The sequence below is a fragment of the Jaculus jaculus genome, chromosome 19, assembly GCF_020740685.1.
Source record: "Jaculus jaculus isolate mJacJac1 chromosome 19, mJacJac1.mat.Y.cur, whole genome shotgun sequence".
Classification (NCBI taxonomy): Eukaryota; Metazoa; Chordata; class Mammalia; order Rodentia; family Dipodidae; genus Jaculus; species Jaculus jaculus.
The window spans coordinates 45,693,573-45,713,975 of record NC_059120.1 but is presented as its reverse complement, the minus strand read 5'-3'; the positions used below and the strand labels follow the sequence as shown (position 1 = coordinate 45,713,975).

At 43.0% G+C, this 20,403-nt stretch overlaps 1 protein-coding gene across 1 annotated transcript in view; it reads right to left on the bottom strand.

Moving 5' to 3' along the window:
* Window positions 1-1,008: 1,008 nt before the first annotated feature.
* Vav3 (vav guanine nucleotide exchange factor 3) overlaps window positions 1,009-20,403 on the bottom strand; it is a 388,131-nt gene continuing 368,736 nt past the window's right edge. Inside the window, exons 26-27 of the mRNA XM_045138234.1 lie at window positions 3,692-3,843; window positions 1,009-3,121 (exon numbers count right to left, since the gene is read on the bottom strand). Of these exons, the coding sequence (XP_044994169.1) occupies window positions 3,080-3,121; window positions 3,692-3,843 (194 nt within the window). The 3' untranslated portion in view covers window positions 1,009-3,079. The remainder of the gene's footprint in view (window positions 3,122-3,691; window positions 3,844-20,403) is intronic.

The following is a 20,403-nucleotide window of genomic DNA, read 5'->3' as shown; positions in this document are numbered from 1 at the left end:
CTAACTCCTGCATGCGAGACAGAAAGATTGCGCAGATGCTCCGCAGGCTCCGTTCCCATGTTAACCCACCCGCAAAGGGAGGCCATTCTCAGTGCAGCCGGCAGTGGGGAGGATGATGGTGGTCTAAGGTGCAATGCGTTACTATGTGAAAGAGAGGGCATAAAAACACTATTGGAATCAGCTCCCCAAATAAATGCAAGGAGCTTTCAGTGTCTGATCATTGTGTGATGGAGGATGTCTGGAAGAGATTCCTAAATCGGATGGGCCTCTCCTGGGCCTCAGAAATGTGCCTTCACCTCCCCCCTGAGACCCAGAACCTGTGGCTGAGCAGCTGTGACTTCTTAATGTAAAAGTCAATCAGAATGGGAGGGAAAGGTGTGGAATCTTCAACACTAATCACTGCATGCAACAGAGAGAGAGAGAGACAGAGAGAGAAAGGGAGGGAGGGAAACATACTTGCCCCTGAGAGAATGCCCAACAGTTTTTCATAGCTATGTAAGCTTCAAAACACATAAATAATAAACTCTCTCCTGCCCTATATAAAAGTGTGGCAGGATAGGGTAATGATTATAGAGGCTCCACAGCCAGACGGCCCATGTTGGAACCCAGCTCTAATGTGGCTAGCCATGTGATCATGGAAAAGTTACCACCTCTAATTGTGCCCTAGACTCCTCGTATAAAAAGGTGCGGGTGTTGAGGTCATCGTAAGTGTGCGCAAGGCCTTTAGAATAGTGTGCACAGGCACAGGGAAGAGACGGCACTGGCATTGATGTTTAGCATATGATTCATGGCTCATCATTCGGACAACAGTCTTGAGCTAGCTCCAACCAAAAGCCGGGCTTGTGCTCCCATGTTCACCATGAAGTTGGCATGAGTGATCTATGGGATTATTCCACGGAAAGAATCTTTAGTCCTTAGGAAACTGTGGAGCACTTGCCTAGCATGCACAAGGCCCTGGGTTCCAGTCCAACAACCGTTTGTAAAAAAAAATGGAAAATAGAAATCAACTTAATGTAAGTAGCAACTATTTATTGACATATTTACAAAATATTACAATGGAAAATACCACTCTAATTCATCATATGACACAGGGGCTGCCGATAGCTGAGACACACAAGGAACATTTTACTTCAGTCTTTGGTATTAGAAATCTACACAGATCTGCAGCATTTAAAATTTTCAATACAAATTATCGAGTGTAGACAAAGATGCAACTGGTAATGTCATGAAAAAGGGTTCTAATATCCTCTGCTACAAAACCCTCAGACCAGTGAAATGCAACAGGAAGACCACACACCACTTGTACGGCGGGGAAGGGTATTTATTGAAGTAAACGACGCGTGCTCCGATACTGTACACAGGAACGTTTCAATGTGTGGGAAGTTGCGCTCTCCATAGCAACATTTGGCTGACAGTAACAGACAAAACATTCCCAAGACAGGATCGCAAATAAGACTTTATGGAAACAGATCCGCTCCAAGAGTACACCTTGCCGATGCAAGCTTACTGTACAGAACATGTTATAAAATACGTTTTCATGACCATTTACACATATACAAAAACTAAATGGTTTTAGCAAATGATAATGGTTCTAAAACACAATCACAGTTTACATAATTCTGAGGTAAAGGTCTTGAGTCTATCTAGATGAGAAGCTGTAACCCCTTGGGGTCTCTAACTGGGGGATGTGTCCACTGAGAAGAGGGGAGGTCACAGCTCCTTCATTTCAGAACTGGATGCTCCTAGTTCAGGCCTGTGATGTGAGTGCTTCTAATTGTTTTCTTCTCCCAAACACAAAACACTCTCTGGAGGATGAGAGTTCATGGCAGGGCCAAGTTAGTGTCTTGTCTTCACTGCCCGGATGGAGGAATTCATGCACCCCAGGAAGAAGACATGCAGACTCCTCATAGAACCAAGTGAAGGTCTGTGAATGGACTAACACTGTAAAAGACATCTTCCCATGGGTTAAGGTACACCCAGCATCTCCTGCAGAAGGAAAGGCTGAGAGAAGCCAGAAGCCCACTGAAATCCACAGAACCCTCCTCTGTGGCAGAAATGCACACATGGCTCCATGTGCTTTCCTTCCCAAATCCCCAACAAAGCGTTGTGTTTGTGCTACAATAGATAGTCCAAGAAAATGTGAGGATCAGCAAAAGTGCCCTGGGGTCTTTCTAAGGGAGGAAGAGGGAAAGACATGTTAATTGATATTGCTGCTGTGAAATGACTTATTGGAGACTATAGCCCTTGATCTACTTCTGTAAACAACACCATCTTAACTCAGGTTACTGGCAAGGAAGCCTGATATGCCCAGCTAAGACAACGATGCCAAGTCAAGTACTGCAGTTCCGGAATAACTCTATGAACTCATGATGCTTGGGAAGACTTAATATGAAGACACGCTTTCCTGTACTTTCCTTTTACCTTTTGATAAAAAAGAGTGCAAATATAATCGGGACATCAAATGAATAATTGAAACCCTTCCATAGTCTATCACGTAGGATGCAAACCTGAGCATTTGCCTCTTGTATTTTATCATGAGCAACATCTGGGGATGAAAGTGTTGCCAGGCAATGAGTCACCTGTTGAGCAATTTAAGACAAGAAACGCTGGATCCCTTCCAGATGGCAGAACTCGAATCTCTCTTCGTGCTGAGGAAAGCAAAACTCAACTTCTGTTTCCTTTCTTTGTACCATCAGAAGTTGTGGGGAACAGCATGTGAGGACCAACTAAGTAAGCATGAAGCATCTACCAGTGGCTGACATTTATGGCGTCTGTTTCGGTGGCGTAGAGACCTGAGCCAACGTGTGTGCAGGGCTCTTCTGGCAAGAAGAGCTTTCGGCTTTGCCCTGGTCCCTGACAATGACAGACTGGCAGGCTGTTTCTTGCACCACCATTAATCTGTCAGCACCGGCATCTTTAGAAATCCAAGCATTAAGACTCAGGAGGAGAAACAGAGGGAGGATGTTGGCCATGCAGAAGTGGAGCTTTCTAAACACCTCAGTTAACTCAGAACGCTGCGTGTGCTTCCAGGGATCCCTTCTCTGAGATTTCCGTGTGCCACGCCACGCCGGATGGGAATTCACTCATCCTCTTCCACGTACGTGGATGGAAACCAGCCCACCTGAGAGAGAAAAGCAGTCAGTCAATGTAGCAACGTGAGCTTGCGTCCGATGCTTCGCAGGAGTCTACGTCACCGAGCTCTCCATGCTTAAGCTAGGATTTGTGCCTGCTTTGGGAGGCGATGACTGGTTTACCAGCATCTAGACGTCAGAGTGACAGCAAGTGAGGAACGAAATGAGCTTCCGCAGTTCTGATCCGCTAGCACACAAGGGAGGGGACATGGAGCTGAAGGAACACCCGACAACTCCCACCGCCGCTGCGTGACAGGGCGTAAAGACAGGGCGCGCATCCCATTCTTTCTGGTTCAGATCAGCAGCCCTGAGAGATAATGGGGTACTACCTATAAAATGTATACTCTGAGGTGCAGGTTCTGAAAAGAGCTTAAATGCTCCTCTGTGAACAAGAAGAAGCCTTCCCAGTTGCTGGTCGACTTGCTCCTCTCATAATCACTGGACCCATTTCAAATGAGTGTCCGTGGCCACTCAGGGCCTGAAGGGTAAAGACCGTTTGGAGTACAAGAGGTGCCAATACCTGTCCATCCCCTTCACGCATGTGCACAGGAACCACTCACCCTGCCGTTGACTTCTCCTCTCCACCAGCCATTTGCACTCATCTTGGTGTAAATCTTCACCACGTCCCCTTTCAGCAAAGACAGCTCTCTCATGTCCCTGGCACAGAAGTCGTACCGAGCGATGGCGATGCCCAGCACTTTGGGACTTAACACTGTAAGGAAAGGTTGCAGGGTCAGTGAGTAGGCAGTTTGGTCCCTCAGAACCTAATCGCACGGTTGCTATGGATGTTATCAAATGCACAGCCGTTGGAGACCAGTGAGGGTGGTGGAGGGGCTTGAAAAATAGCTCCCCATTGCTGTTTCAATCCAGTCAGGCACAGGCAAATTTGTTTTAGAAAGTGGAATGGCCACTGTTGTTTCCTTCATAAAATCTTTAATCCAGGGATTAAAACCGACTATCTGAAATGACTGAAAATAATTTGACCATAAACTTACTGCTGACGGCACAATATTTATTTCTAACTAGAAGCTCTGTGGGGAAATGATGTTTTAGCTAAGCTCAAAGCCACTGAGTTCGTAGCTCTGGTGCAAATCTGTCCAATCGACGTCCTCACTTCTAAGAAAGTGGCATTTACCCATGACCTAGCCTTTTATGTTAAAACTCTCCGGGAGCAAGCCGGATGACTCTTTTTTTTATACATGACTTCATGTATCTGAAGAAGTATGAAGCAAGGTTCGCAGAAAGAACACAGAACCCATTCACATGTCCTTTTAAGCGAATGTGGCATCATGGGAAACTTTTCCCGAGATGTCACGTCCAAAGCGACATTGTCAAGTTGTGCAGGGTTTTGTGTGTTTGCATATTTCCGATGACAGGAGAGGAGCCAGCCCTGCTGTGAAAGGAGCGCTCCTTAGTGTGAGGTGTGCTAATCCCTCATGCTTCATAGACGCTGTATAACGACGGCCCACCTGTTGCTCTTCGGGGTTATAAAGCGCTTTCAATTCTGTGCTCAGTGAGTATGAGAATCACTCATTTGGGACTGGTGTGACTTTATAAATCTTAAAAGGCAGAGGAACTAAAGGGTAAGAGAAAGAGACAAATGGGAAAGTCATCTGTCTGTATCTTAACAGTTCCCAGGGCCCACACAGCTGGTTACAGCCTGTGCTGCCCTGGAAAAGTCCCCTGACCCTGGCAGCAGGGAGCTTGGACCTATCATTCATGATTTTGTAATGATGGGTATTTTATATTTTTTTTCTAGTCTCCAGCTGTCCATCAAGGATAAACGAATGGCAATGCTGTGGATTTCAGAACTATAAAGGGAGTAAAACCAGGCCATTTTATTTTACTGTTCAGGACACAAACCATCTTAATGGTTTCCTTACTGAAAACTGTCCCTTCACCGAGGCACTTCTCTGAGAGTCAGTGCACATAAAACACTCCTGTGATGGAAAAACTCAATCACCGACTTAACTGTGTGACCTTGCATGGGCCTCTTAACCCCTCGAGGCCACATTTTTTCTCATCTATAAAATGAAAGTTTGTACTAGATGACTTGTAAGGTCTATTTCAAAATTCTATGATTCTATTGGGACTTACAGGTTCATTTTTTTTAAACCTGCAGGAAACTGTACTTTAGCCATAATATAGAGCCCCCCAATGCAAATAAATAGCCATCAGGGTTTCTAGCTAATGACAGAAGTCAAGACCAAAATGCCTGGATACCAACTGAAGAGCTGTAGGAGAGCTAGGTACCAGTCAACCTTTCAGGAAATACGTACTGAATCTTATTCTTCTACTTGGAGGTGAAGTTGAGATTTGGGTTTTTTCCACTTGATCCGTGGAAATACATAAACACTGTCGTTTCTACACTATAATTTCTACTCTTCAAAAAAAAAAAAAAAGAGAGATTAATGAGCTTCAGAGTCTTTTATCTCCCTTTATACTTCCAGCACCCGTCCCTCTCCAAATTCTCTCCACTGACATGTGACAAAAACGTCTAACTGCAATGCATGACATGAGCAGACACACAAGGCAGAGAAGCGAGATGTCAGGACAGGCAATGACTCTATGACACAGAAGGAGCACAGGGCGCGGTGGCGGGACTGTGGGGGCTGCTGTCGCGGAGATGGGTCTATATGAGCAGCTACACATAGAAGCAAGATGTAAAGACATAATAAAGCCATAAAGCAATACCTGACCAGAAAGGAGTAGAAGAAGGGGGAACAAAGCTGCAGTCTGGAGGAGTTACAAGAGAAAGGCCACAGAACAAAGAGGGGGCTTCAGGAGAGGAAGAAAAAGAGAGAGGGAAAACAGCATTTAGAAACTGGCAAAAAAATAAATGATCTTAATACTACTGCTCTGTTGTCTCTGATCATAAGAACGGCAGATCCAATTTGGCACATCAAGCTGTGGTTCTTAGCCACGGCTCTCCTGTCACCATTTATAAGAGAAAAAACATGCCAGACTTTTATGTTTTGGTTGACATTAAATCCACGATTCAGAGCTGTCGATCAATTCATAGGCAAACAGCAAACCCACTTCACGGTGCCACCTGAACCCCAGCCACCCAAAGATGGCCCAATTCCCCACTTTGCCGCAGTAGTGGGACGAGTGAAATATTAATGTACCTATGTAAAAGCTGAACAGAGGGAAGTTCATAGGGTGGCACCAATGAGGCATGCAGATCCCATGGAAAAGTGAAGAACCATTCCCATGTAATTCATTAGTACCCTGCCTCCTCTCTAATCAGGCTTCCTCATCTCAGCTTATTTTCTTTTAAAATTTTTATTGAAAACTTCCATAAATACAGATAATATATCATGATTATAATCCCATTCCACTCCCCCGCCCATATTCATCTCCAGAGTAGCCCCTCCATTGAATCCCTTCTTCATTTCTAAATAGTCTCTTTTCTATTTCGTGGTCATCAGTTTTCTCCTCCTATGCTCCAGGACTGTGTAGGTAGCATCCGCCATTGGGAGATCAAGACTGTGGAGGCCACTTTGTGTCTGAGGGACAGTATCGTAAGCTCTCTTCTCCCACCTTAGCCTCTTACATTCTTTCTGCTACCTGTTCTGCAATGGTCCCTGAGCTTTGCAGGATGTGACAGAGATGTCTCAGTGCTGAACTTCAGCTTATTGTCAAAAAGTAAAAATAAAATAAAATAAAACTGAAAACTACTCTGAATCTTAACCTGAAAAGTAAATTGCAGAAATGTAAAGAAAAGTTATAGGCATCTGAATGCTCAAGACTTTTTGACTTACTAGTTTCGATATAATAGCTAATAGTATCATCAAACAATTCTGAAGTGTTAGATACCACTTTGCATATAATCACTGGATCCTTCAATCAGGACAGTAACTCCAAGAGGCAGATGTTAAAGCTATTGTCCTTCTGTGTCTGAGAAAACCTGGATTCAAGTGTGACTCTCAGGCCTGTGTTTTAGCCTCAGCTACACTACCCAGCATTGACCTTCTGCTACATGGCACCTGAGCATTTTGCATAACAACAGGAAAGGAAAACCTGGGCTATCAACTTTTACATGATATTTATTCTCTCCATTCTTTCATCTAGTATATTATTGGGTTCAACTGTGTTCACTTAGTGAGAAGATTTCACTTCCCCAGCATCGCTTGTAATTTGAAGTTATGTGGCCAATTCTGGCCAAGGACGTTGAAGCGAAAATATCATGAGGTAACATTTGGGATCTTTCCTACCAACATGGCAGAACCTGCACCCTTTTTGTGTGTATGCGTATTTCATACTTTCTCACATGCAAAAACTACCATTTTGGGCCATGAGAAAGGAAATCTCATACTTAGGCTGATACAGCATGTATTCGAAGGAACCTGAATGAATAAGACCTCATGAAGTAGTGGAGAGTGGGGACTTACCCTTCCCTCCAGCCCCAAGATGACTACTTGCGGGTTTGTATAGAATAGTGAAAGAAACTGACTACCCTTTTTAAAGTCAGTAATTTTGAGCTTTCTACCATTTGCTCCTGGACCCATTCTAAACTGTTATAACTAGAGGTGAGATGAACATTTGCTACATACATTCTACCTATGTTGGTAACTGCTTGACTATGCAAGCCACGGAACTTTCTGAGTTGTCTAAAAGGGGTTCTGTGAATTCCTGAGGATAGAGGTGACCAACTAAATAGACCAAACTCCAGCAAAGCAGACTGGCTAAGGGAGCCAGGAAGAATGCAAATGGCTTTCCGAATCATGGATCTTGGGGCTCTCTCACACATGGGTCATGCACAATATTCTTTTCATGAATGTCCTTGCATGTCTATTTCACACCCTGTTGAGGATGAAAGCTCTTTTCTATTCCACTTGTGTGTTCTTCTATTAGAAAAATTTAAGAAATCCATTGCTGCATGCCACCATAACTAATTTTACAACATGCCCTATTCATTCACTGCAATGCAGTAAAAATGACAGTTGTTTTCTTGAGACCCTGATAGATAGAAGAGACCATGTCATTTCTAATAAAGCAACACAAAAATAACTTCACTAATAGCAAAATAATAAAATTGGGTGTCAATTTTCCTGGATTCCTAGCCCATCTCAGTGAGAACTCAAGTGAGAAAACTGCCTTGTACACATTATTTTGACAGGTATTCGAATTTTTCTCCTTGGACTGTTTTCTAAGGGACCATTTTTGATTCCTTCTCTGGAACTATTTTATTTATTAAAAAAAAAAAAACAAGAAAACTGCATTTCTTGAAAATTTGTAATGAACACAAAATAAGAGTTTGAAATATAACAATAGATACATTATCTCTAGGAGGAAGAAAGCAGAAATCAATGAAAATAGTATTAAGTGTAATTTAAGCAATATCAATAATATGAAGATGAATTAGACAGATAACCTGCCTATAATCTTACAATCTACCATATCTGATTATAGGTCAAGCCTCACCAAAGTACTTGTTTTTGTTTCAGTAATACTATCAGGGGCTATGCTCCTCTTTTATCTAACCTTAAGTGACTCATGATTATTTGTATTAAGCCAAGTAGCTTAGAATTCATACCTTCTTAAATCCAGTCAAAATATAATAATTCCAATTAAATATCAGTCATCTCTCACAGTTGTGCATTAGCCCCTCCACTGGCTTCCACATGCTCATTCAGATCCAATCTTTCCATTTGTTAAATTATGAAGTTCAAACACTTTGTCCCAAATTCTATGACCATACATTATCTGATTTTTCTTGTCTGCCTAACCAAATCTGCCAGAAATTTCATATGAGAATTCATTTCCCTAGACCTGCCTTTTGATTCCCAAATGCCCTCAGCTGTACTTCCAACTCAGAACTTTTGCATAATCTAGAATGCTTCTCCTGCCCCTGGGCTCAGCAACCCTGAATCTCCCTGTTCCAGAAGCCTAGCTCTGGTCCCTCCCATGAGGCTTCCTGACCAATCCAGATAGTATCTGTCCCTTCTTGTCCATTCCTAGCTATCTGTTAGGCGCTTACATCACGTACTCCTGGGCTCTGCTGCTTAATGACTGCATGCGTGTCTCCAATTAGATGCTGGTCCCAGGAGGACGGTGTCGGTTCTAGTCTCACTGCTGCATCTCCCACAGGAAGGAGCCTCATGCTACTCAGCCAATGCTGCTGAGTAGACACGTCTCTCAGCAGGATACTTAATTCTGCAAGTTCCTTTCATCTCCCCTTCCTATTCCTACTTCTGTTCCTATCTTGTGCTCAACAAAACTTCCAAGAAAAGCCAACAAAGCATGAGAAAAAGAAGAAATATGCTCAGGGCCTACTCCCCAGGCTTCCTGAGAATCATAATCTATCAGTGATATTCCTACAATAACTGTAATTTTTCTCCGATGCGGAACAGCTAGTTAATACTATATGTCTCATGGCATTAACCAGACTAGTTGCCTGAAGAATCATCTTAGGAATGAAAGGTTAATCAGTGTCTCATGCCACCCAGTGTGTAGCGCTCAGGCAAATATTTTAAGGGTTGATAGTGATGCTTTCTTCTCTTTTTTTTTTTTATTTTTTTATTTTTATTTTTTTTTAATTTGAGAGAGACAGACACAGAGAGAAAGACAGGTACAGGGAGAGAGAGAATGGGCGCACCAGGGCCTCCAGCCTCTGCAAACGAACTCCAGACGCGTGCGCCCCCTTGTGCATCTGGCTAACGTGGGACCTGGGGAACCGAGCCTCGAACTGGGGTCCTTAGGCTTCACAGGCAAGCGCTTAACCGCTACACCATCTCTCCAGCCCTCTTCTCTTTATTTTAAACACAATGCGGCATGCCTTATTTTCACCACTCTTTCTGTATGCCAGTTTTCTCCACCTTTGGGTCCTTAATGCCACTGAGCTATATAAAAACAGCACTTGGGGGCTGGAGAGATGGCTTAGCGGTTAGGCGCTTGCCTGTGAAGCCTAAGGACCCCGGTTCGAGGCTCGATTCCCCAGGACCCACGTTAGTCAGATGCACAAGGGGGCACACATGTCTGGAGTTCGTTTGCAGTGGCTGGAAGCCCTGGCGCGCCCATTCTCTCTCTATCTCTCTAACTGCCTCTTTCTCTGTCTGTCATTCTCAAATAAATAAATAAAAATAAACAAAACATTTAAAAAAAATAAAAAAACAGCAATTGGATGTCTGGTACTGACTGAGACAAAAGTAAATGATAAAATGTTCACTGAGAAAAGTATGGATCCAAGTCTAATTATAAACAACATCAGAAGGAGGTATCTGATAAAAAATACTTTGCAGAACTACTGAAATTGTAAAATATTTACATCCACACTGAAACGATATCCATTTATCTACACACATACCTGCAGATGCACAGCTAGGTCAGCAAATTCCTCCTACCTACTGGACCAAGACACCTCTAAAGCAATAAGCATTGGTAGGAGCATTTCCTGGAACAGAAATAGCAAAAAGCCAGGAATAGCAGCATTCAAATAGGAATGTTGAGGTGATTAGCACTGCCCTGACCCTAACGTTACTACCTAAAAGTAACCTTCAGTGATAAATGTCACAGGTGGCCTCCCTGATCATGTGTTGTTGTTGCTGTTATTTTGGAAACCTCTTGAGATCACTCTTTTATTTGTAGCAGTATAGATGTATGCAATATTGAATCTATATCAAAGCCCATTCCAGTGAAGTGATCACTTGCTGTTTGATATGGTGAAGGTCCCAACTTCTCTTCCTTCTCCAATACTTTCAACTTCATATGATATTTTTAAAGGTGATTCAATCTGATTGAGTAAGAATAATGCTGCATAGGGCTGGGGAGATGGCTTAGCGGTTAAGCGCTCGCCTGTGAAGCCTAAAGACCCCGGTTCGAGGCTCGGTTCCCCAGGTCCCACGTTAGCCAGATGCACAAGGGGGCGCACGCGTCTGGAGTTCGTTTGCAGAGGCTGGAAGCCCTGGCGCGCCCATTCTCTCTCTCTCCCTCTATCTGTCTTTGTCTCTGTGTCTGTCGCTCTCAAATAAATAAATAAAAAATGAACAAAAAAATATAAAAAAAAAAGAATAATGCTGCATAAAGCCAGACCATTTCTCTTTTCAGCCTCGTTGATTGCAGGGGGTGGGGGCAGAACTGCTAACCCAGCATTCTGCTGCTCTGCTAAGGAGGCTCCAGTTTTTGTCATTGTCCAACCAGCTCAGTTAAGATTGTAAACCATCCCCTAACATGCTTGAGCCACATTCTCTTGTTACGGTAATTTTCCAGAGCACTCCTTGGTTTTCTAGTCTACTATAGCGCTTTCCACTAGCACATAAATTCTGCAAGGGCAGGGACTTCTCCATTCACATCTGCATATCCCAGTAATCTTTACAGTGGTCATCCCAAAGAAAGCTCTTGATAAAGGGCTGACTAATAAAGGACAGTTGGATAATGGATGGATGGATGGATGAGGTGAACTTTGGGTGGAACTGTTATACAGGATTTAATAAGAAGAGATAAAGAGAGAGGTTGGGTTAATTCAAGTCCACAAAAGTATGCCCTTTCCTTCTTTGATTTCTGAGAAGGGTCCCCACTATGCAATTCTAGCTGGTCTGGAACTCACAATGCAGAAGACTAAGATTGCCTCAAACTTGTAGTGACTCTTCTGCCCCTATTTCCGAAGTGCTGAGATGACAGGTGTTGACCGCAATTCTCAGCTTAGAATTCCTTCTGGACAGGAAAAACAATGAGTCAACAAGTCAAACAATAGCAACTTTTTGAGTGTGCACAGTGCCAATAAACTGAAACATATCTATATTACAGTGGCCAGGATGGTGAGAAAGTTGATAGAAATTTATAAGACAGGGGACTGAATAATCATTTTTCAAAGATAAAGCACTGAAGGAAAGGAGGGAGGGAGGGAGAGAGTGAGTCAGGCACAGTGGGGAAAGAGAAAACAGCATCTATAAGGATATTCGTCATAATGAGGATAATTTATTATTGAATATGTAAGATATTATTTTATAGAATATCTTGAGGTTATCAAATAGGATAAATACAAAATACATATGTATGTATGTGCATATATATATATATATATAAAATATTATTTATTTATTGGAGAGAGGAAGGAAAAGAGGCAAATAGAGAGAGAATGGGCATGCCAGGGCCTCCAGCCACTGTAAACAAACTCCAGGTGCATGCTCCACCTTGTGCATCTGGCTTACATAGTTACTGAGAAATCAAAAATGGGTCTTTAGGCTTCGCAGGCAAGTGCCTTAACCACTAAGTCATCTCTCCAACCCCAGAATAATCCATTTTTTTGTAACTTTTGTTTTGTTTTTATTTATTTATTTGAAAGAGACAGAGACAGAGAAAGAGGGAGAGAGAGAGAGAATGGGCACACCAGGGCCTCCAGCCACTGCAAACAAACTCCAGATGCATGCTCCACTTTGTGCATCTAGCTTGCATGTGGGTCCTGGGGAATCAAGCCTCAAAATTGTGTCCTTAGGTTTCACAGGCATGCACTTAACCGCTAAGCCATCTCTCCAGCCCAGAATAATCCATTTTTGAACTAACCATGGAAAGTGGGTATAGTAAACCAAATTTCTCCATCAAACACCTTAATTTTATTCAAAAATTAAGCTGAATGTTTTGTGTGGTAATTAGACCAAAAAAAAAAAAAAGTCGCCCCTACCCCATGTGCAGGCAGAATGGTGGCCACCTTTCAGGAATGTAATTAAAGGTATTTGTTTAGAAAGCTTCTGCCAGAGCAGACAATGCTGGCAAGTATGGGGTATTAGACACTGGAAGAATTAGTACCTATTGTTAAAGCATTAGGCAGTATTATGTAAGACTTAATGGGTGTGTGTTTTGTAGAATTTGCTACAAATAGAGAAATGCTGAATGGGGCAAAAACATGACTGAAAGCATGACATGATTGAAAGGAAGCCCTAGTTGGATCTGTGCTCAGCTTCTGTGGGGGTTTGATTCAGGTGTCCCCCATAAACTCAGGTGTTCTGACTGCTAGGTTCCCAGCTGATGGAGATTTGGGAATTAATGCCTCCTGGAGGGAGTGTATTGTTGGGGGCGGGCTTATGGGCTTTATAGCCAGTTTCCCCATGCCAGTGTTTGGCACACCCTCCTGTTGCTGTGGTCCAGCTTATGTTGGCCAGGGAGTGATGTCCACCTTCTGCTCATGCCATCGTTTTCCCCTGCCATCGTGAAGCTTCCCCTCGAGCCTGCGAGCCAAAATAAACCTCTTTTTCCCAGAAGCTACTCTTGGCTGGGTGATTTCTACCAGCAATGCGAACCAGACTGCAACAGCTTCCGAATGAAATGTCATGGAAGAGAACTGCAGCGTTAATACTGTCCATCATAAGCAAATAGAACTCAGTAAAGCAATCTCATATTAGTGGAATATATCAGAAAAAAAAGAGCTCCCAGCATTGACCCACACAGTGAGAAGCTTGTGGAATTTATAGGAATAAAAATGAGAATTACTCTCAATTTAGGTAAACGTGCACGTTTTCCAGGCAAGGCACATCAGCAAACAAATCTTTGAAATCAGGGCTGTCACATGTGGAGCAGTACATTCTATTAGGGAAGATTACACCTATTAACTATAGCAAAGCCAGCTTTTAGCTCCGAACTACGGTTTCCAAGAATGACAGTATAAGCGATGAGCTCCAAGAAAAGGAGCACTGACTTTTGAGCTATGAAGTATTAAAAAAGGTGGCTTTGAATGAGGTTATCTCAATCTGTAGAATTTATCTGTAAGCCAGTATTCTGATGAAGGGATATAGGTTACTAATTTTTAGAACCACCAGGTCCAAGAAAAAAAAAAGCTTTCCAGTTGCCAGGGACACTCTTGAGATAAGTAAATCCAAGAGGGGTGAAAAGGTGGCTTTGAATGAGGTTATCTCAATCCGTAGAATTTATCTGTAAGCCAGTATTCTGATGAAGGGATATGGGTTACTAATTTTTAGAACCACCAGGTCCAGGAAAAAAAAAAGCTTTCCAGTTGCCAGGGACACTCTTGAGATAAGTAAATCCAAGAGGGGTGACTCGCAATGACCTACTAATGAAAATGAGGAATTTTGATTAATCAATTGCCTGAGAACTTGATAGTCTATGGACATCATAAACACACGGAGAGGAAAAGACTACACAATTGCCATCAGTAAATTGTAACTCATTTAGCTCATACAATCAGAGAGTATGCACAGGGAGAGGATAGCTGATATTCAGGAATCAGCAATGGGAGACAACTGTACCCAGGAGGAGAAGGGTTTCACAGATACTTTATAAATTGCTAATGAGGGCTTGAGAGATGGCTTAGAGGTTTAGGCAACTGCCTGTAAAGCCTAAGGACGCAGGTTCATTTCCCCAGTACACTTGGAAGCCAGATGCACATGGTGGCACATTCATCTGGAGTTTGCTTGCAGTGGCTAGAAGCCCTGGCATGCCCATTCCCCTACCACACCACTACCTCTCATAAACAAATAAGTGAAAATAAAAATATTTATAAAAAATTCTAATGAGGCTAATGCAAATTTCACAGGAGGCAAGTGTGGGATGTGGGGAAGAGAGGAAGGAATAGCAACAGCGATCGTGGGAGCTAAAACATCCCACATCCCCCATGTTCTGGACACTCTTCTAAGTACTTCATGCCTTTTTATTCTTAGCCAGGCTCAAACCATGGGGGTTCAATACCAAGATACAATGTTGGACAATGAAATAAACTAGAAGAAGTATAGGTAACCTGTCACCTTCCCATAAAGGAATATATCTCACCAGCACCATGTCTTTGTCTACGTGTTTTACAGTGGAAGCCTGTGTGGTGCCTCCTTTAGGCTAGATGTGTGTGGAATGCTCCCTTGGAAGTATCAACTTCATGTGTGGAAAAGGAGTTTGGAAGATGCCATCCCCGTTACTCATCAATGTGTTGAGTGTCAGACAAGGATTTCAGGGTCTAACCTTCTGTGCCAGTGTTTCAGGCAGGGCTCTTGCAGAGGTGCCTGGAAGTCTACACTGGCCTCAACTTAGTCCTGGCAGGAGAACAGACAGCTCACGGTGGTAAAGTCGTGACCCACTGAAAGCATGTCATTGATTCAAGACTGTTTCTTTTGAAACACCCAGCATCATAATTAGGGTGTGTGCCCCAATAATACAAAGTCATCTTATCACCCACTAAAAAAATGCGATCAGGAAAGAAAACGTTGGAGAACAGTGTGCAGTTCACGCTGTGATACAGTAACACTACTGCGGTGGGTCCCACAGCACTCTCCCTCCCCCGCCCATGCATTCTTAAGGAAATTTCTACTCTAAGATGGTGACTATGGCCTAACTTTAAAATGGAGTCTTTGGGGCTGGAGAGATGGCTTAGCGGTTGAGTGCTTGCTTGTGAAGCCTAAGGACCCCGGTTCGAGGCTCGACTCCCCAGGACCCACGTAAGCCAGGTGCACAAGGGGGCGCACGTGTCTGGAGTTCGTCTGCAGTGGCTGGAAGCCCTGGCGTGCCCATTCTCTCTCTCTCTCTCTCTCTTTCTCTCTCTCTCTCTTTCTCTCCCTCTGTCTCTGTCACTTTCAAATAAATACATAAAAATGAACAAAAAAATGGAGTCTTTGTAGATGTTAAGGATGTCTCCTGTTTAGGAGAGCCCTAAATATGAAGACAACTGCCTTTATAAGTGGAAGGAAGATGACCAGAGAAAGGCAAGGTGAGGAACGGGTTGAGCGGAGTGATATAGCTACAAACCAAGGAGTGCCAAAGACTGCCAAGCGTGTAGGGGAAGCTGTAGATGGATTTTCCCTCACTGTCCTTGCATGTTGGACCAGCTGGCTTCTAGAAGTAAGAGAAAGTAATTCCTGTTGCTTTGAGGCATTCAGTGGTGATTTCTATAGCACTACTAAGAAACTAGTAAGTTTTGATTAATACTAGGAGGTATTAGATAAAAATAAAAAGTAAAATAGATCATGTCAAGTCCAAATGACCCAAATGAAAAGATGACTTGAAAAAAGAAATAAAGAAGAAGGAAGGGAGGAAGTGAGAGAAGGTAGGGAGAGACTGGAAAATAAGGCCAGATAATAGGGTCATGTTGAATTAGAAGAGCTAAAGCTATATTGAGTGTATATATAAGGCTATATGAAGGAAATATTAAATATTAGCCCTTACTATATGGTCATATCACCAATAAATACTTAAGGCATTAGCAGGATATTTCAGGAATTACCAGGGATAAGACAGCCATGTGACATTGAGATAAATAATTTTGAATGATACAAATTTCATTTCCTTTATATATGTTATAACTATAAAGTTCTCTCCAGCTGGGCATGGTGGCACACTAGAATCACTGTGAGTTCGAGGCCACCCTGAGACTACATAGTGAATTTGAGGTCAGCCTGAGCTACATTGAAACCCTACCTTGTAAAACCAAAATAAATAAATAAGTAAATACAATAAAGTTCTTTCCAATTTCAGAACCTTCACAAGCCACTTCACTCTCATAAATCTCATAAATCTGTACGTTTATCCTTAAAACGGTTCTTCAGAAAGTGTTTCTTTGCCCCCTGCAGGGTGAACAGGCCCTCCCTCCACATCCCTGCGTGTGTCCTTTGGTGACACGGGCCATCTCGTCTTCTGCGCGCGCTCCTCACCAGACTGCCCAGCTTCCTCGCGCATCACAGCTCACCATCAAGCAGCGCCTGCTGCACCGTGCATGATGCGCAGACGCTGGGTGAGGGAAAGGAGGAGCGACTGAACAAACACTCACAATAAGGGCGGAGTGGGGCTTCACATGTGACCGCCTCCATGCCCGCTGGTGGTCTGCACCCCAAACTGGAGAAAAAGCGCTCCTGCCGGGCGTGGTGGCGCACGCCTTTAATCCCAGCACTCGGGAGGCAGAGGGAGGAGGATCGCCGTGAGTTCGAGGCCACCCTGAGACTCCATAGTTAATTCCAGGTCAGCCTGAGCTAGAGTGAGACTCTACCTTGAAAAACCAAAAAAAAAAAGAAAGCGCTCCTGCACGCGGCCAGCTCACAGCGCCATCTCTGCAGCCATTCTCTTTATTCCGAAGTAACGCACATTTATGAAAAAGGAACGGCTGCAGGGAATCTGCACACACGACGTTCATATCCCCAGAGGTTAACATTTTGCCACATTTGCTTTGCACACCTACACCTCTTTCGGAGCCACTTGCAGTGATAATCTCCATTTACTGCAAAATAATTCTGCATTTTTCCTACAGAGACAGTTTCTTCTCTAACCACTGTACATCAAAAGCAGAAAGTTGTACGGAGACAGTATTAACGATCTGGAGAAGTCATGCAAACCCTGTAACTGACACTCATGTACTTCCTTGAAATACACACCGACAATTTCATGTTGCTCTTTGACTCTCAATACCCATTCTGGATTCAATTCATAATCAGGTTATATGTAGGTGTCATTTCTCTTTGACCTCTTTTAACCTGAAACACTTGGTCAAACTTTGTCTTTAATAAATTTGACTTTTTATGTTTTTTGAGGTAGGATCTCACTCTAGCCCAGACTGACCTGGAATTCACTATGTAGTCTCAGGGTGGCATGAAACTCATGGCGATCCTCCTACCTCTGCCTCCCTAGTGCTGTAATTAAAGGCAGGCATCACAAAAATATATGCTGATTATTGTCAGGATGCTTCTCCATTTCTGTTTGCCTGACATTACCTCAGGGAAAGAGTCAGATTGTGCATTTAGGGAGCAGGAATACCACAGAAATGGCCCTGATATCTAATTGTCTAATGATATTGATCATTTTATTAAGATAGTCCCATTTTCCCTTTTATATGAATAAATTGTTATGGAAGATACCTTGATATTATGCTAAGGAACTGTAGTAGGCAGTTTTCGTGTATTTCTGCATGTGTGTGTGTGTGAGTGTGTGCGTGTGCAAGCATGTTTGCATGTGGACACACACACTCATGTGTTTGCACATATATGTGGAGATCAGAGGATGACCCTAGGTACCATTCTTCAGTTATTATCTCCTTTTATGAGATAAGATCCGCTGCTTTCCAAGCAGGCTCAATCAGCTGCACTGAGAGCCCCAGGGATCTGCCTCACCAGCTCTGAAGTTACAAGTGCACCCCACCATATCTGGCCATTTTTATGTGGGTTTTGAAGGTCAAACTCAGTTCTCATGCTTGTAAGACAAGCCCTTTACTGACTGAGCTATCTCCCCAGCCCCTCACCAACACTTTTAATTTATTCAGTTCTGAGCTGGGCGTGGTGGCTATGCCTTTAATCCCAGTACTCGGGGTGCTGAGGCAGGAGGATCACCATGAGTTCAAGGCCATCTGAGACTACATACTGCATTTCAGGTCAGCATGAGTTAGAGTTTGGTAAAACCAACACAAAACAAAACAAACAAAAAAACATTCAGCTCTGCTCTTTGCTAATTTATTTTTCCATAAATTGTAGAAATGGTGAAGGCCTGCTCATGAGTCATAAAAATAAGTAATCCTACACCTGTTACTAGGGTAATGAGCTATAAGCATTATTCTATACCTCCTTCTTTCATGCACATAAAAAAAGGAAATTATGGTGTGATTGTTCAAACAACATAAGCGAATATCTAACCGCATTCTGCATTTATCAGATGGGAAAGATACATCTCACACTGGCTGACTTTCTTAAGGTCTGATACCAACTCAGAGACGGACCTGAAAACAATAAAATGCTCACTGAAGAGCAAGAAAGACAAAAGTCAATTTAGTGTCTTCCAAATACTCAGGCCCTGCAGACTCATCTGCAGGACCACATAGGATAATAATGAGATTCTTAAGCAAACCCATAGAATGTATTCCACCAAGCCACTAAAGTTTTTAATAAACAGCTCACCACTACCCCTGAGATCTCTCTCCTTCCTCTTCTCCCTTTTCCTCTCTCTCCCATATCCTTTGTGAATCTACCATCGCCCTAACACCCTGAAAGAAAGTCCCAAAATAGCCCAGGATGGATTCCCAACCTAGAAATGTTATCCTCCCAGCCAGAGACACTGGATTCTTGTTTCTTACTATTCTGCATTTACATACACTAGGTATGCCATAATCTTATCATATTTTTAAAAATTTTTTATGAGAGAAAAACACAGAAAGAGTATTGGCAAGTCAGGGTTTCCAGCCACTGCAATCGAATTCCAGATGCACGTGCCGTCTCGTGCACATGTACGACCTTGCGCGCTTGCATCACCTTGTGCACCTGGCTAACGTGGAATCTGGTAAGTCAAACATGGCTCCTTAGGCTTCACAGGCAAGCGCCTTAACTGCTAAGTCATCTCTGCAGCCCAATCTTACCATAGTTTACAGACCTGAAAACTGCTACTTGTCTCAAGAACTCTGTAACTCAGACTAGTCCAGAACCAAGCAGCCTGTCCAATGTGCTGAGTCTTTCTCCTCCACAGTGATATGTTTTAAAACTTGAATAATAAAAGCACCTCCACTTCTGGAGTGGAGTTCTCTTTTCAGCCTCTTTGCAGACTTACGAAGGTTCTGCACTTGACCTGACCCACATCCTACAAAGCTTTTGGAAGTATAAAAGATGTCAGTACTCTGTCCAAACATGTATCCTGTTTAGGTATGTAGCAGGATAGCCAAAGTTAGGGACTAAAGACATCCTGAACAATATTCAGAATATCTAGCATTTCCTTTCTTTCCACCTTCTGGGAATAGATACCACCCCACCAAAAAAACAGAAGCAGTATTTTTTTCTTTTTCTTTTCTTTTTCTTGGGTGGGGTGGTTGTGGTTTCGAGGTAGGGTTTGGCTCTAGCCCAGGCTGACCTGGAATTCGCTATCTAGTCTCAGGGTGGCCTTGAACTCATGGCAATCCTCCTACCTCTGCCTCCCAAGTGCTGGGATTAAATGTGTGCACCACCACACTTGGATCTAGAAGCAGTATTTTAATTAGGGGTTAATCATGAATTAAAAAAAAAAAATGGAGGCTGGAGAGATGACTTAGCAGTTAGTGCTCTTGCTGGTAAAGCCAAAAGACAGGTTCCATTCCCCAGTACCCAAGTATAGACATGGTGGTGCATGCATCTGGAGTCTGGCCTAGAGGCCTTGGCATGTCCATTCTTATTCTCTATCTGCCTCTTTTTCTCCAAAATAAATAAATAAGTAAATTAAATACTGAAAAACTATGAAGTTGGGATATTTGAACTTCTATTTGAACATCTATTTGCTGAGACATTTCCCTATAGCTAGCATGGGACTCAAAATAACATTGAGTAGTTATGCTTTAAAAAAAAAAAGTCAGAGAAGGCAATTCCCCTTCTAGCTGTCGGACAAACCTAAGTCTTACACA